Source organism: Bubalus kerabau, chromosome 15 (genome assembly GCF_029407905.1).
Source record: "Bubalus kerabau isolate K-KA32 ecotype Philippines breed swamp buffalo chromosome 15, PCC_UOA_SB_1v2, whole genome shotgun sequence".
Lineage (NCBI taxonomy): Eukaryota > Metazoa > Chordata > Mammalia > Artiodactyla > Bovidae > Bubalus > Bubalus kerabau.
In genome coordinates, this window is record NC_073638.1 from 77,092,574 (window position 1) to 77,106,547 (window position 13,974).

At 58.1% G+C, this 13,974-nt stretch overlaps 1 protein-coding gene across 17 annotated transcripts in view; it reads left to right on the plus strand.

Moving 5' to 3' along the window:
• DGKZ (diacylglycerol kinase zeta) overlaps positions 1-13,974 on the plus strand; it is a 34,332-nt gene that overhangs the window by 8,514 nt on the left and 11,844 nt on the right. For 2 of the 17 annotated variants that reach the window (XM_055546974.1, XM_055546976.1), the window contains exons 1-6: positions 7,647-8,648; positions 10,292-10,395; positions 11,687-12,451; positions 12,755-12,863; positions 13,250-13,345; positions 13,611-13,688. In XM_055546974.1, coding sequence (XP_055402949.1) covers positions 8,328-8,648; positions 10,292-10,395; positions 11,687-12,451; positions 12,755-12,863; positions 13,250-13,345; positions 13,611-13,688 — 1,473 coding nt within the window. In that variant the 5' untranslated portion in view covers positions 7,647-8,327. The other 15 variants (XM_055546983.1, XM_055546984.1, XM_055546981.1 and 12 more) reach the window with 14 other exon arrangements.

The window sequence follows — 13,974 nt, forward strand, 5'->3', positions numbered from 1 at the left end:
TGGAGGAGCAAGCCTGGGGCCTTTCATCTGGCCTTCAGAGCGCAGGGAACAGATGACTCAAGGGACACACTCAAGGAGCCCTGGGGGGTGGTCAGTGAGTGGCCTGTGGCCCGGGAGAGCAGAGTGCACCAGGCCTTCAGGGGAGAGGTCTGAGAGAGGTGGGGCCCGAGCCCTCTCGCCCCACTCTGGAACCTCTCCTTGCTTGCGCCTGGCTGGGCACCCGCTCCAAGCGCCCACTCGGAGGTCTCTACCCTGCCAGGGCTGAGCCAAAATAGCTGTCTAGGAGCTTGGGCCCGCACCGCCCACGCCCCAGCATCTCGCGGGTTAACAGCTTGCCTGTCTCTCCACCCCCCCTTCCCCAGCTTGCTGACATTTTACTGAAGCGGGGGTGGTTGTGAAAGGGGGCAAGCTAGTTCCTGCTCCTGGCCCACACAGACACCCCACTGACAGCCTGTCACCCGCTCGCCCTCCCCTTCTAGGGGAGACCTCTCTTCCGGCCCCACCAACATGGGCTTCCTACTGTGAGGCAGCGCAGGGCGTGCTCAGGGTTCCACGCCGCAGCCAAAACCCATCCCTGCAGGACGGACCCAGGCAGCCCTCAGGAGCTGTTCTCCCTCTGCGGGGTGTTGTTTTTTTTTTAATATATATATTAAAAAATCTGTAAAAAAAATTTATAAAAATATTTTTTAAAACATTAAGTTTTTGCCACGAGGAAAGTATACAGAATAACACCTACCAGTTAGCTTGGCTAGATCTTACCAACATACCGTAGACAGAGACGAAGGCCTCCCTGTCTCCCTCCCCAGAGGAAACCACAGCCCTGATTGGGGTGTTTAGACTCTCGTGCCTGTTTTAAGATATTTTCCCCGCGTATATACGCATCCATAGCAACACATAGTATGGTTTGGTACGGTTTTGCCTTTTGAGTTAAAATGGTGTATTGTTGATATTCTGAATTTAGATTTTCTCCTCCATATTGTTTTGGAGATTTAACTGTCTTGAAACCTGAGCTCTAGCGTGAACCTGCTTTAATTGCCATATACTATTCCTTTTGTAACTGTCCAGCAGCTTATTTACCGTCTCCTGTTGATGGACATTTAGGTGGTTGGCAGGTTTTTTTTCCCATTTCAGGTAATCCTTCAGAGACGGCCCTGGTCCAGGGCTCCCTGTGTGTTCTGCCCACCGGCGTGCTTGTTGCGCGGTGCGTCTGCAGCTTTGATTTGCTGTTGTGGTTGTTTAGTCCCTCAGTCACAGTCGACTCTTTGTGACCCCATGGACTGTAGCCCCCCAGGCTCCTCTGTCTGTGGGATTTCCCAGGCAAGAATACTGGAGCGCGTTGCCATTTCCTCCTCCAGGGATCTTCCCGACCCAGGGATTGAACCCACATCCGCTTAGATAGTTGTAACCAAATGGTGCTCCAGAGTGGGTGTTCTGAGTTTTAGGCCTCTGGAGTTACTTTCTGTCTTTAAAGTTTTGGCAAACCAAGGAATGGGTTACCATGAACACTTTTTCGTTCAAGTCTGCAGTAGTGCCCCGAGCAAGACGAGATGGTGTTATCCCCCTTAATCTGTTGGGGAAATTGAGGCCCAGCCAGGGTAAGAGACTTGACTTGAGGTTGCATAGTCAGTCAGAGGAAGAATACATCTGGACCTTTTGAGTCCAAATCCTCAGAAAAGCCCTTTGACCCTGGTAACCTCTCAGGGAGATTGTAGGTGCAGGAAAACAACAGCAACAACTCTGTATGGAGTGCAGGAAGCCTGGGAAGTAGAGTGGGGCCCAGGAGGCTGACAGCTGATTCTAAGATCTTCTCATAGATGAAGGAGGAGGAAGCAGCATGGTCAGAAGATTTCAGAGGAGTTAAATTTTGAATGAGGAATAAAGAGTGGAATGCTGCTCCTAGCAGATGGGGAGTGACGGCCTGCTGCAGACACAGGAGAAGGCGACAGGAGGGACCAGTCACAAGAGAAGAGGAAGGCGGGGGCCAGCAGGGGCTTCATAAGTCTTGGCAAGGCGTGGAGGGAGGCGGGGGGAGGCGTATCAACATCCCCATCGGGGATCAGTTTCACCCTGTGCCTCTGAGACACGAGCTCAGCCCACAGCAGCAACTGGCAGGAAAAGGGCTCAGGACCTGGCCGGCCGCTGGGACACTGTGCCGGCCCAGAGCCCTGCCCTCTCAGCCTGACCCACGAGGCTGCGCCTGGACCGTTCACTCTCCCCTCCGTTCACTCTTCAAACCACGTCCGGCGCTTCTGGACCCTGGGGATGCAGTTACGAGTAAAGTGGTCCCGGGGGGCACATGGGCTGGTGGGGAATACTGAGTCGTAAACCAGCGCCAGTGGCCCAGAATAACCAAGGGAGGGCCTGAGCGTGGGAGCAGCCAGCCCCCGGGAGAGGAAGTTGGGGAGAACGTTCTGGCAGAGCCGGTATCTGAGCCAGCTCTGAAAGAAGGAGAGGGGAAAAGCTGAAGGAGAGCTTGCTGAGCAGAAGGGAAGGAAGGGTGTCCCAGGCAGAGAGGCTGCCAAGTGCCACCCGGACAGACAGGAAGAGACCCCCACACGCTGACTGGCAGAAGCATCTAGAGGTGGAGGGAGGGGTTGAGAGCGTAAACCTGGACCAGGCTTCTGGGTTGGAGCTCTAACCCTGCCCCTTACTGGCTGCATCACAAGCACGTTATTTAATCTTTGTCCCTCAGTTTCTTGGTCTGTAAAATGTAGATAATATTACTTTTTATGAAGTGAAAAGAGACAGTATTTGTAAAACACTTAGGACTGTGGGCTTCCCTGGTGGCTCCTGCCTGCAATGCAGGAGACCTGGGTTCGATTCCTGGGTCAGGAAGATCCCCTGGAGAAGGAAATGGCAATCCACTCCAGCACTCTTGCCTGGAAAATCCCATGGACGGAGGAGCCTGATAGGCTACAGTCCGCGGGGTCGCAAAGAGTTGGACATGACTGAACGACTTCACTTCACTCACTAGGACCGTGTCTGGTACATAGTGAGGTGCATATTTGTTAAATAAAAGTAGGAAGGAGAAATGGGAGAGGAGGCTGAGAAGCTGGTTGACGGCCAGACCCAGGTCTGCTTTCTGTTCCCTGGCAGTAGAGAGCCACTGAAAGATAGGGGGGCACTTGAAGGTGAAGTCTGGTGCCAGCAGGAGGATGGCTTGGAGGGGAGGCTCTGAAGGAATGAGTCAGGCATCAATTCCACAAACGTTTGTCCAGGGCCTCCCAGGAGCCAGGCCCTGAGACGGGGACTCAGGATGAAAGGAGAGAGAGGCTGGGGGTGGTTCAGCAAGGAGCTCAGAGCTGGGGTCCTGGCCTGGCCCCCCGACCTCTGAGGCCGCCACTCTTCTTCCCCTCACCCCTTGCCCACATGCTCACCTTGTGACTGCATGGCACCAAACCCCGAGGCCAGGTCTCATCTTGGAGAGTGTGGAGGGGGCGCTGGCACCCCTTCTGGAGAGGAACCCGGCTGTCACTGCCCGGGTCTTCTGGAGAGGAGAGGGCGGCAGCTGCTAAAAACAGAGGCTGCCGCCATCCCCCTGGGCCCAGCAAAGAGAAGTAGCCAGCCCTTGTGGTCAGCCCTCGGGTGCGGTACCTGAGGTGGAGGAAGCCCTTCTCTTCCCTTAACTGGTCCCTCCCCCATGGAATTCCCAGTTCCTTCCTCCTCAGCTGATCAGTGGTGAGCACTACACTCGCTGCTAGGCAGTGTGCTGGGCATGCCCAGATGCCCTGGACCTGGCCCCTGCCCTCTCCCAACCCCAGCCAGGGGCTTGTCCCGTGGGTGGGAGGAACGAGGCAGACGGGTCTGGGCAAGTGAGGATCTCCCGGGGTCCCATGGCAGGGCAGTCAGATGGGCACCGTGGAGTCACCGTGGGAGTGATGCCCTGTTGGCTGGGGCAGCTGCGAGCAGGTGGGATTGTGATACGGGGCGGGGAAGGAGACCAGTGTTCCTGGCAGAAGGTGAGCCGTGGGCCAGGACACAGCAGTGAGCTCGAGCTCAGCCAGATAAGGGGGCAGCGAACAGCCTTGGGTAGAACCGAGGGCTGTCGGTGCATGGGAGGCTGCGTTACCGGTGCACTGCAGAAGCACGCTTGCTAGGGTAACTGGAGTCAGGATTCATTCTGCATCAGGGCTTCCCAAAGTATGGCCCTGGGGGTGCCCTCGACCCTTTCAGGGGATCGTTGGGATCAAAACTATTTTCATGATGTTACTTTCAAAGCTGCCCTGGTTTATGTCCTTTTCACAGTGTTGGCATTGGATTCATGGTAAGAAGCAGTGGTAAAACGTGGTGTAAAAGCAACGGTAAAACCACCGGAGCCCTGGCATACGCCAAGGCAGCGGCCCCAACATAGACGCACAGCCACTGTGTTCTTCACACTCACGGCAACAGCACCAAAAAATGCCATAAATGTATCAATTTTATAAAGCCTGGATCCTTGAGTGTACATTTTAAAAAATACTGTGTGAAGAAATGTGAAATACACATGAGGCACTTTTGCTGTAAACCGAACTTTGATGGTTGTCTTGAAAAGCACTTTTATGACTGAGTTGCAGGCCCTTCTAGTCACTTTTTTTTTTTTTTAAGGAGCACCATTTTAGCTTGAAAGGACACCTGACAGACAAAAACCCTTTAAACTTGGATGTTTAGCAGACATTTTCTCAAAGAAGAATGCAGTGAGCTTGTCACTTCAAAAACAGTGTTGCTGTTGATAAAATTTCAGCTTTTCAGCGAAAATTAGAATTTTGGAAACCTCGTTGCAGTATCTGGAGATCCGCCTAAATCAGTAAACCAGTATATTCCAGTGACCAGTGCCTAACGTTTCAAAATTCAAAATGCAAGATAGACCAGTGAAAAGTTCACTGATAACATTTCAGATCCCACATAGCCACTAACCTTTAAGAAACTGCCACTTGTGATATTTTGGTATAATAGCAGAGAAGAATATCTGTAATTGCCTGAAAGGGCTATTAAAGTACTCTTTCCTTTTCTTATTACTTGTCAGTGTGAGGCAGAATTTTCTTTGTATACTTCAGCCAAATTAACATATCACAACAGATTGCCTGCAGAGGCAGATATTAGGATCCAGATGTCTTCTATTAAGCTAGACATTAGAGATTTACAAAATTAAAACATGTCCCTCTTCTCGCTAGTTTTTTGTGTTGGAAGATAGAGCTTATTTTCCATAAAAGTCTGTTATTTATATTAACATACTGGGCTTATTGTTTTTAAATAGTATTTTAATGTATTTTAAATGAATAAATAGTATTTTAAACATTTCTCTATTTTGATTTCTAATATGAAAAAGTGAAAGTGTTAGTTGCTCAGTCATGTCCCACTCTTTGTGACCCCATGGACTGTAGCCTCTGTCCATGAAATTCTCCAGGCCAGAATACTGGAGTGGGTTGCCATTCTCTTCTCCAGGGGAATCTTCCCAACCTGGGAATCCAACCCAGGTCTCCTGCATTGCAGGCAGATTCTCCACAGTCTTAGCCACCACAGAAGCTAATATGGTCAACGTTAATGGCTGTAACTCTCAAAGAACACCTTTTGGCAATCTTCAGTGATGTGTAAGAGTGTGAGAGGGTCCTTGGACCAGGATGTTGGAGAGCTGGTGCTCTAGATTCTGGGGGCTAGGGGTGTAAACCGAGGGTTGGCATGCTGGGCTGGGTGGGTACAACGTGGACTGGCTTCTTCTGGACCTGACAGGCCCCCTGGCAGGGCTGCGAAACCTGGGATCTGGAGGCCCGGATCAGCCCTTCCAAGCTTTGGGCACGACAGGCCTCCTCGAGCCTCAGGTGCCCTGGTGGTTCAGCTGGGACCAAAATGTCACTTGCACAGGGAGGGTTACAAGCCTCCTGTCTGGTAATCCTTGTGAAAAAGTGCTTTGTAAGTTGTGAAACACTCCACAAGATGTTTGTTTTTGTGGTTATTTTGTCTGGGGCCGGTGCTTAGCTGTCTCAGATGCTTTCCCCAGACCCCGGAAAAACCTGTTCATGGGGAGCTAGAGGGTGTATGGTGACCCCCCCGACGTCTAACCCCCCCCCCCCCAGCCCCCTTGCCTTCCTGGAGCTGAGACAGGGGCTGTGCTTGTGACTGGGCTGGCTGGAGGGGAGGCTCCTGGGCTGTTGCCCTGCCAGCCTCTGGAGACGTTGGGAAGAGAAGCCGGGAAGCCAGGCTCGTGCCCATGTGTGCCCGCCCGGCCGCCCGCCCAGCAGCCGCTGCCTGCTTGCTCTGCTGGGAGAGGAAGTGCAGTCGGTTACCAATCGGGTTATTTTCATAACGGCTGTCTCAGGCTGGGGGGCGGGGAGGAGGGTTGGGAGGGGGAGGGGGCAGAGGAGCAGCCTCAGCAGCTTGCTCTCCAAACTAGGACTTGCTCAGCCGGAGGCCGGCAGCCCGGAGCTGGCGCTGCAGCGGTGCAGCGGGGCTCGCCTGCCCACGGGGACCCCGGCCCCCACCCGCCCGCTCCGCCTGCCACCCTGCCTTCCAGATCAGGTCAAAGGGGCTTCCCTCAACCCTCCCTTGCCTTCTGCTTCCTAACCCTCTTGGACCTGTCGGGGTGGGGTTGTGGGGGGAGGGTCCCCCAGGCACCGCTGTCCCCAAACCAGGCTCCTGGAGCTGATGGAAAGGGAACGGGAAGGGGTGGGGGTCTGAGCTGCTGTCCCTGAGCCAGGGCAGACCCCGTCGTGGTAAACATGACTGGCCTAGTCGCCCCCCGTACCACGCAGCCCTGGCCCACCTCTCGCACTGTGAAGTTTGCTTCGGTTTGGTTTTGGCAGTCTCTTCTTAGTGAGTGGAGGCCTGGGCACCCTGCCTCAGCAGCCCCCAGGCAGGCCCCACTTCCAGCAGTCCCCACCCCCTTCCCTCGACCTCAGCCTCAGCGCTGTGGGAGCAGAGTCGCCAAGGCGGCTTCTGACCTGCAGGCCCTGCTGTGGGGCTGCTGGAGATGACCGTTGTGCACCGTTGCCAGCCTTGGCAGGACACGGGGCGGGGGGCCCACTCAGAGTGGAATGGGCGCTCTGGCTGAATCCCACAGGGTGGCCTGTGCGAGCACCCCGGGAGGCAGAGCAGTCACTGGGGGCCCGGTCTGGTGCCAGGGGCAGAGGGCATTCGTCCCAGCATGAGCAGACCCCCCACGCAGCCCAGGCTGCCAAGCTGTGTTCCTCATATGATGGGTGGTGGCCATCCTGGCTACTCCTGCTTCCCTTTCTGGGCTCCTACCTGCACCGTGCGTGCATGCTCAGTTGTATCTGACTTTTGATGACCCCATGGACTATAGTCCACCAGGCTCCTCCATCCATGGGATTCTGCAGGCAAGAATACTGGAGTGGGTTGCCATGCCCTGCTCCAGATCTTCCCAACCCAGGGATCGAACCCACGTTTCTTACGTCTCCTGCTTTGGCTGGCGCGTTCTTTACCACTGAGCCACCTGGAAGCAGAGACAGACTCTGGTAGGTGGATGATCCACACGCCCAGGTGTCTGCTGTGGATGTAGGCCCTGCCAAGCCCCTCCTCTCTGTCAGCTGTTATCAGGTACTTCGTACCGTTATGTCATCTGAACCTCTCTCATGTCAAAGTCTCTGGACTAGGTCGTTTCAGCCCTGTTTTGCAGAGGAGAAAATTGAGACTCCAAAAGGTTAGTTGATCAGCCCAGGAAAGCAGTGGCAGATACAGGATTCCAAAGCTTGAAGCTAACATAGCGTGCACCAGTCTAACTGGGCGATCAGGAGTCCTGGTCTTTCTAGCCAGCAGCCGGTGGAGCTGGGGCACTTGTGTCCACTCACCCCCGGCAGCTGCCTGAGCCTAGCCACCTGCAGCCGCACTGTCTGCTGTTCACCAAGGGTGCCCAGCCAGCCACCACTGAGCCCGTCTCCCCACAGCATCCCTTGTCCTCCTCCCCAGGCTCCTAGCAGCCAGCTGGACGTCGACGGGGCCCCCGAGTCCTTTCCCAGCCCATCCCCTTCGGGTGTGACAGGCTTCCCCCGCCGGGCCCCCGACCAGGAGGCTGAGGGCAGCCATTTTTGCTCCGCTGTTGGCGTCAGAACCCTGTGGGGCCTCCTCCGGTGACCTTTACACATACTGAGTGTGGTGTGTGGAAGCTGACAGAGCGTGAGGTGAGAGGAAGCTGCCGCCCAGGGCCGTGCCATGGGAAGAGGCTGCAGGCGCAGGCGGAGGAGAGTCCTGAGACTCTCCTGAGAGTCCTGAGACGGTGCAGAGTCCAGAGGACAGGCCTGAGAGCCGGCAGGGCCTCAGAGCAGACCCAGGAGAGGCCTGGGCCGAGATAGGAAGTCAGGAGTCAGGCCTTTGCTGACCAGAGGACAGAGGTTTCTATGGCGACCAGAGGAACAGGAAGCCTGGGCCTGGGGGGAGGGGGTGTCGGAGTGCAGAGGCGTGGTCGCCTTAGAGGACAGCATGTCATAAACCGTCAGATCAGCCAGCTGACGGCCTCCTCCGACCGACCGACAAGGAAACTGAGGCCCAAGAGGGAGCAGCTTTGCGTGAGGTCACACGGCACCGGCCTGGCCCTGCCCGGCCCGCCCCTGCTGGTGGTGACCGCCCCACCAGGCCACTGGGGAGACCACGGGGCCAGGCCCGGCGGGGACCCAGGTGCGCAGGGAGCCCTTCTGAGTCGCCCCCGTGTCCTGTGGCAGGTGAGCCGCGAGGCCTCTCCGCCACCCCAGCCCTTCTTGTCGCAGGCGCGGGTCAGGCAGCCGGCAGGGTCCACCCTCTCCGCCACCCACAGAGCGCCTGCCGCACCCCCCCCCACCCCACCCCTGTGACCGTGGCCTTTGTTTTCTGGGTGACACTCGAATCAGGCGGTGTGTTCGGGTGACTAATCTCCTCCAGGCTGGGCAGCTGTCACAGGGCGGCCTGACCAGGCGGGCGGGGAAAGCTGACACCCTGGGGCAGAGCTGGCAAGCCAGGGTCCCAGCGGCAGCGGGCCGCTGGGCCTCCAGGCTCCTCCGGCTGGTTGCAGTGCAGACCCTGCATCAGGCGGACCTGAGTTCAGGTCCCACTCCTGCCCGTGGCCAGCCGTGTGACCCTGGAGCCTGGGCCTGATCTCAAGCTGGTTTCTTCCTCTCTGTAACCTGCCCCAGGGGAGGGAGGTAGGCTCAAAGGAGATGATGAGTGAAAGCGCTGTCACGTAGTGCGCGGTGGGTAAGGACCACTGTTGCCATTAAGGCACCTTAGTCCTAACTCAGAACAGGCTTTGCCTCGGGTCGAGATGGGTTCCAGCCCCGGCTCCCCAGGACTAGCTGTGCACCTTGGGCTGGTTATCTCCTCCGTCTCTCTTCAGGAGCCAGGAATGATACAGTATCTATTCTTTAGGGTGCTGTGGTTTATAAAACGGTGCACATGTTTGCCAAGGACTTAGTATCCTGCCTGACGTGTGTGGGCACTCAGCAAATCCTGCCTGACGTGTGTGGGCACTCACTGATTTTAGGAGGAAACCAGGAGCTCTTCTGCCCTCCTCCCTGTCACCTGCAGAGGCTGGCAGATCGTAAACAGCGAGCCCTGGAGCCCGGCAGCCCCCAACACTGCTTCTGCAGGCATGGCTGCCTGCATGTCAGTATTCCTGCACCTATCCAAGGCCCTGGTCTAATGCTGCCTGCCCGGACCCCCAAGTGAAGTGAAGTCACTCAGTCATGTCTGACTCTTTGCAACCCCATGGACTGTAACCTACCAGGCTCCTCTGTCCATGGATTTTCCAGGCACGAGTACTGGAGTGGGCCGCCATTTCCTCTCCTGGGGATCTTCCTGACCCAGGGGTCAGACCCAGGGATCAAACCCGGGTCTCCCGCATTGCAGGCAGACGCTTTACCTTCTGAGCCACCAGGGAAGCCAACCAGGGCAGTAGCAAATCAAGGTGGGAGGGGGAGGAGGAGGCGCTGGCTATGCAGCCCAGCCCGGATTCCTCAAGCCTTTCCTCCACGCTGTCAGGCCCACAGCTGACAGAAGTGTCTCTCCTGTCAGCCCCAGGCAGGGGTCCCGTGGCTGTGACTCAGACCTCCCTATGGCCGCCAGAGCCCAGGAGTACCTGATGGTGGACACAGGTGTCCTTAAGTGCTCTGGAGGCATGGCCCCCTTGAAGCACACCAGGCCAGCTCCCCTTGGCCTGTGTAGACAGGGCGATGAGGCGGGCGAGCTGGTGAAGGAATTGGAGCCCGTGCTCGGACCAGGTCAAGGGAGGATGGCTCGAGCAAGCGTGGTCCCTGGGACTCCTGCAGAATGGTGCTCCAGGTAGCTTAGTGTTCAGATTCTGAGCGTTGGGGCTTCGGGTCTTGGCCCCCAGGTCAAGGTGCAGTTCACGGGCTCCCTCAGCGTCCAGACGAAGGTTTTCAGACATCGTCCAGCACTGTCACACACGGGTTGTCCATCCTGGGCCTCTTCAGAAAGGTGAGGCCTGGGAAGTGCTTACCATCAGCCCCTCAGAGCCAGAGCGCACCCACAGAGCCCAGAGGCGCTCTGGCGGCTCTTGCAGCTTCCCGCACAAAGTCCCTCCGGCGGCTTCTTTCCCCGCCCTGTGCAGCTGTCTCTCCAGTTCTCAGGCAGGGGGGTGGGGTGAGCTCCAAGTGGCCTTCCACCCGCGAGGCAGATGTCAGATCCTCTCCCTTTCTGGGGCCACTCTCAACCTGGCCCCAAGTCTGGGGGTCATGGCAGGGCTGAATTTCCCTTCAGAGAGCCTCATTTTCTTACCATGGCTTGGTTTCTGCAGTGTCCCAGGAAGGGACACCGAAGCCTAACCTGCCCAAGGAGAGGAAAAACCTTGCCCTCAGATCCTCAGTGTCCTATCTATTTGCCTTTTCACACTGTTCATGGGGTTCTCAAGGCAAGAATACTGAAGTGGTTTGCCATTCCCCCTTCCACAGTGGACCATGTTTTGTCAGAACTCTCCACCATGACCCATCCGCCTTGGGTGGCCCCACACAGCATGGCTTATAGTTTCATTGAGCTAGAGAAGGCTGTGATCCATGTAATCAGTTTGGTTAGTTTTCTGTGATCGATTGTGGAAATCAATCCTGAATATTCATTGGAAGGAGTGATACTGAAGCTGAAGGTCCAATACTTTGACCACGAGATGCAAAGAGCTGACTCATTAGAAAAGACCCTGATGCTGGGAAAGATAGAAGGCAGGATGAGATGGTTGGATGGCACCACCGACTCAACGGACATGAATTTGAGCAAGCTTCAGGAGATGATAAAGGACAGGGAAGCCTGGTGTGCTGCAGTCCATGGGGTCGCAAAGTCACACAAGGCTGAGCAGCTAAACAACAGCCCCACAGTCTGTCTAGGTTGACTCCAGGCTCCCAGCTTCCTTTCTCTCTTCCTTTCCATCAGCTTCAGGCAAGGGACTTGGAAGTCCTTAAGGCCAGAGCTTTGTGGATCTTGGTACCTGGACAGGGGAACCCAGAAGGGTAGCTGGCAGCCCCACTCCCCAGTGCTCCTGCGGCTGCAGGGGGGTGGAATTGGGGAGCACCAGGGCGTCCAACAGCGATGAGTGTGGGCTCCCTGCTGGGTCTTCTGGTACCCCAGCCACCCCGTTTAAGGGGCTCAGAGGCCACAGAATATCCCCATTTCCTCCCAAGTGTCCCTTCTCCAAGGGCAGAGGCTGAGACTGGGCTCCTGGGCCTGGGATGGAGCCTGGCCTGGCCCGGCTCCTGACGCTCCTGGTCTCTGTGCTCAACAGCCACCCACCTGCCCCTGCCATGGAGACCTTCATTAAGAGACACTTCCAGCGGAAGGCGCCTGGCCCAGGGGAGGGGCCGCGGCGGCCCAGCAGCGTGGGGCTGCCCACAAGCAAGGCCCGGCGCCGCTCGCCCGCGGGGCAGGCCTCCTCCTCGCTGGCACAGCGGCGGCGCTCTAGCGCGCAGCTCCAGGGCTGTCTCCTGGGCTGCGGGGTGGGGGCCCCGCGCCCTGGCCGCCGCCGGCGCTCCAGCACCGCACCCCCCGCCTGCAATCCCCGCTTTGCCGTGGAGGAGGTGCCCACCCCGCCGCAGCCAGCCGTGGTGGGGCCCCAGCTTTTGGTGGCACCCCTGCTGTTGGCTGGGCTCGTGGGCATGGAAGAGGGGGAGGGCTTGCAGAATGAGGATGTGAGGGTCGCGTTACCGAGCACCGCCCAGCCGGGCACCAGGACCCCAGGGCCATCCCCACTGCTGCCCCGCGGCACGCTGCCCCTGCTGCCCGTTCCGCACTGGCGCAGGCGCCGGGCCTCCTCCCACCTGCTGCCCGCAGACGTGGTGAAAGACCACGGGCTCTGGGGCCTGCACGGTCACTACCGGCGCCTCAGCCAGCCGTGGCCCGTGGGCCAGAACCCCAGCCCAGGGGGTCGAAGAGCCTCGGGTACTGCAGCCAGCCTCGGGATGCCCGCCCACATGCGCCCGCTGTCCCGCCGGCGCCAGGTAGCCCTGCGGCGCAAGTCAGCCGGACCCCAGACCTGGAGTGCCCTGCTTGCGTAGGTATAGCTGCAGCCAGCAGGGCAGTGGTGTGACCTCCGGGGGGCTGGCCTGAGGGTCCCCAGCTTGGCAGCAGCTCTGGGCCAGGCTCGGAAGCCAGCAGGGCAGCGAGGAGAGTCCAGTCTCCTCAGGGATCCTCTCAGAGCTGGGCGGGAGGGGGCGGGGGTTCTCCTGGGAGCCTCCTCTGCCCTCCCTGCCTTGACCCGGGGTTGAGGTCAAGGTGAAGGCAGAGATCCCAGGCGAGAGGAAGGAAGCAGAGGCGCTGCGCGCCCAGCTGGCCTCAGCCGTCTCCTCCTCCGCAGGAAAGCCATCACCAAGTCGGGCCTCCAGCACCTGGCACCCCCTCCTCCTGCTCCTGGGGCCCCATGCAGCGAGCCTGAGCGGCAGATCCGGAGCACCGTGGACTGGAGTGTGAGTGGCCTGGAGCTGGGAGGGGTCTATGGGGACCAGCTCCCCGCTGGGGGTCGGAAGTACTGTGGGCGGCTGCAAGGGAAGCCCATGGACCTGTGGCGTCAGGGCAGATCCAAGCCTTGAAGCCAACAGTGGTGAAAACAGGATGCAGCGAAGTAGATTTTGGGGGCTGGAGCAGGTTTGTCTTGGGAGAGGGACAGTAGATGGGGCGCAGCAGGTTTGCACTAACCAGGAGGCCGTGTTTGAGCCAAGCCTTAAGCCCAACAGACAGCAGGGGGGAAAGCAGGATGCAGGGAGGTAGATTGTGGGGGCTGGAGCAGGTTTGTCTTGGGAGAGGGTTGGGGGCAGAGCAGGTGTGCACCGAGTGTGCTCGTCCCGTCCTCCAGGAGTCGGCGACGTATGGGGAACACATCTGGTTTGAGACCAACGTGTCCGGGGACTTCTGCTACGTCGGAGAGCAGTACTGCGTAGCCAAGATGCTGGTGAGTGAGCGCGGTGCGGCACGCCGCCCCCTGGTGGTGGAGCCGGGTCTCGAACCCTGTAGGCAGGCACTTCCAGGGGAAGGTGGGAACGGGGCTCTCGCCTGAGCCGCCCTGCAGGGGGCTGCCCCCCGGCGGCCAGAGGAACGGGACTGGGTCCTGAAGCCAGGACGGGGGCTCGACAATGCTCTCCCAGAGCAGCTGTGCCGGGGCAGGCGTGGGGCGGCACCCTGAGGCCGGTGCCTCAGGGACCTTCTGTTTCCCGCAGCAGAAATCAGTGTCCCGGAGAAAGTGTGCAGCCTGCAAGATTGTGGTCCACACGCCCTGCATTGAGCAGCTTGAGAAGGTGAGCGTGGCTGTTCAGGCTTTCCTGCCCCTCCCCCTCAGGGTGCTGAAGCCCTCACGGCACTCCTACACAGGTCTCTATACACGCGTGTTCATGTCACACAAACAACACCGGCCAGGGGTGCCTCAGTGTGTGTAGTGGTGAAAAAACCAAGGACCCTGGAGCGGCAGTGCCTGCGTTTGCATCCTGGCTCCCCCTTCATTTGCTGCTGTGTCCCTGCTGCCCAGAACAAGCCTGGCACAGAGTGAGGTTCATAAGACTATTACTAGACAAGATGAAGTCATGA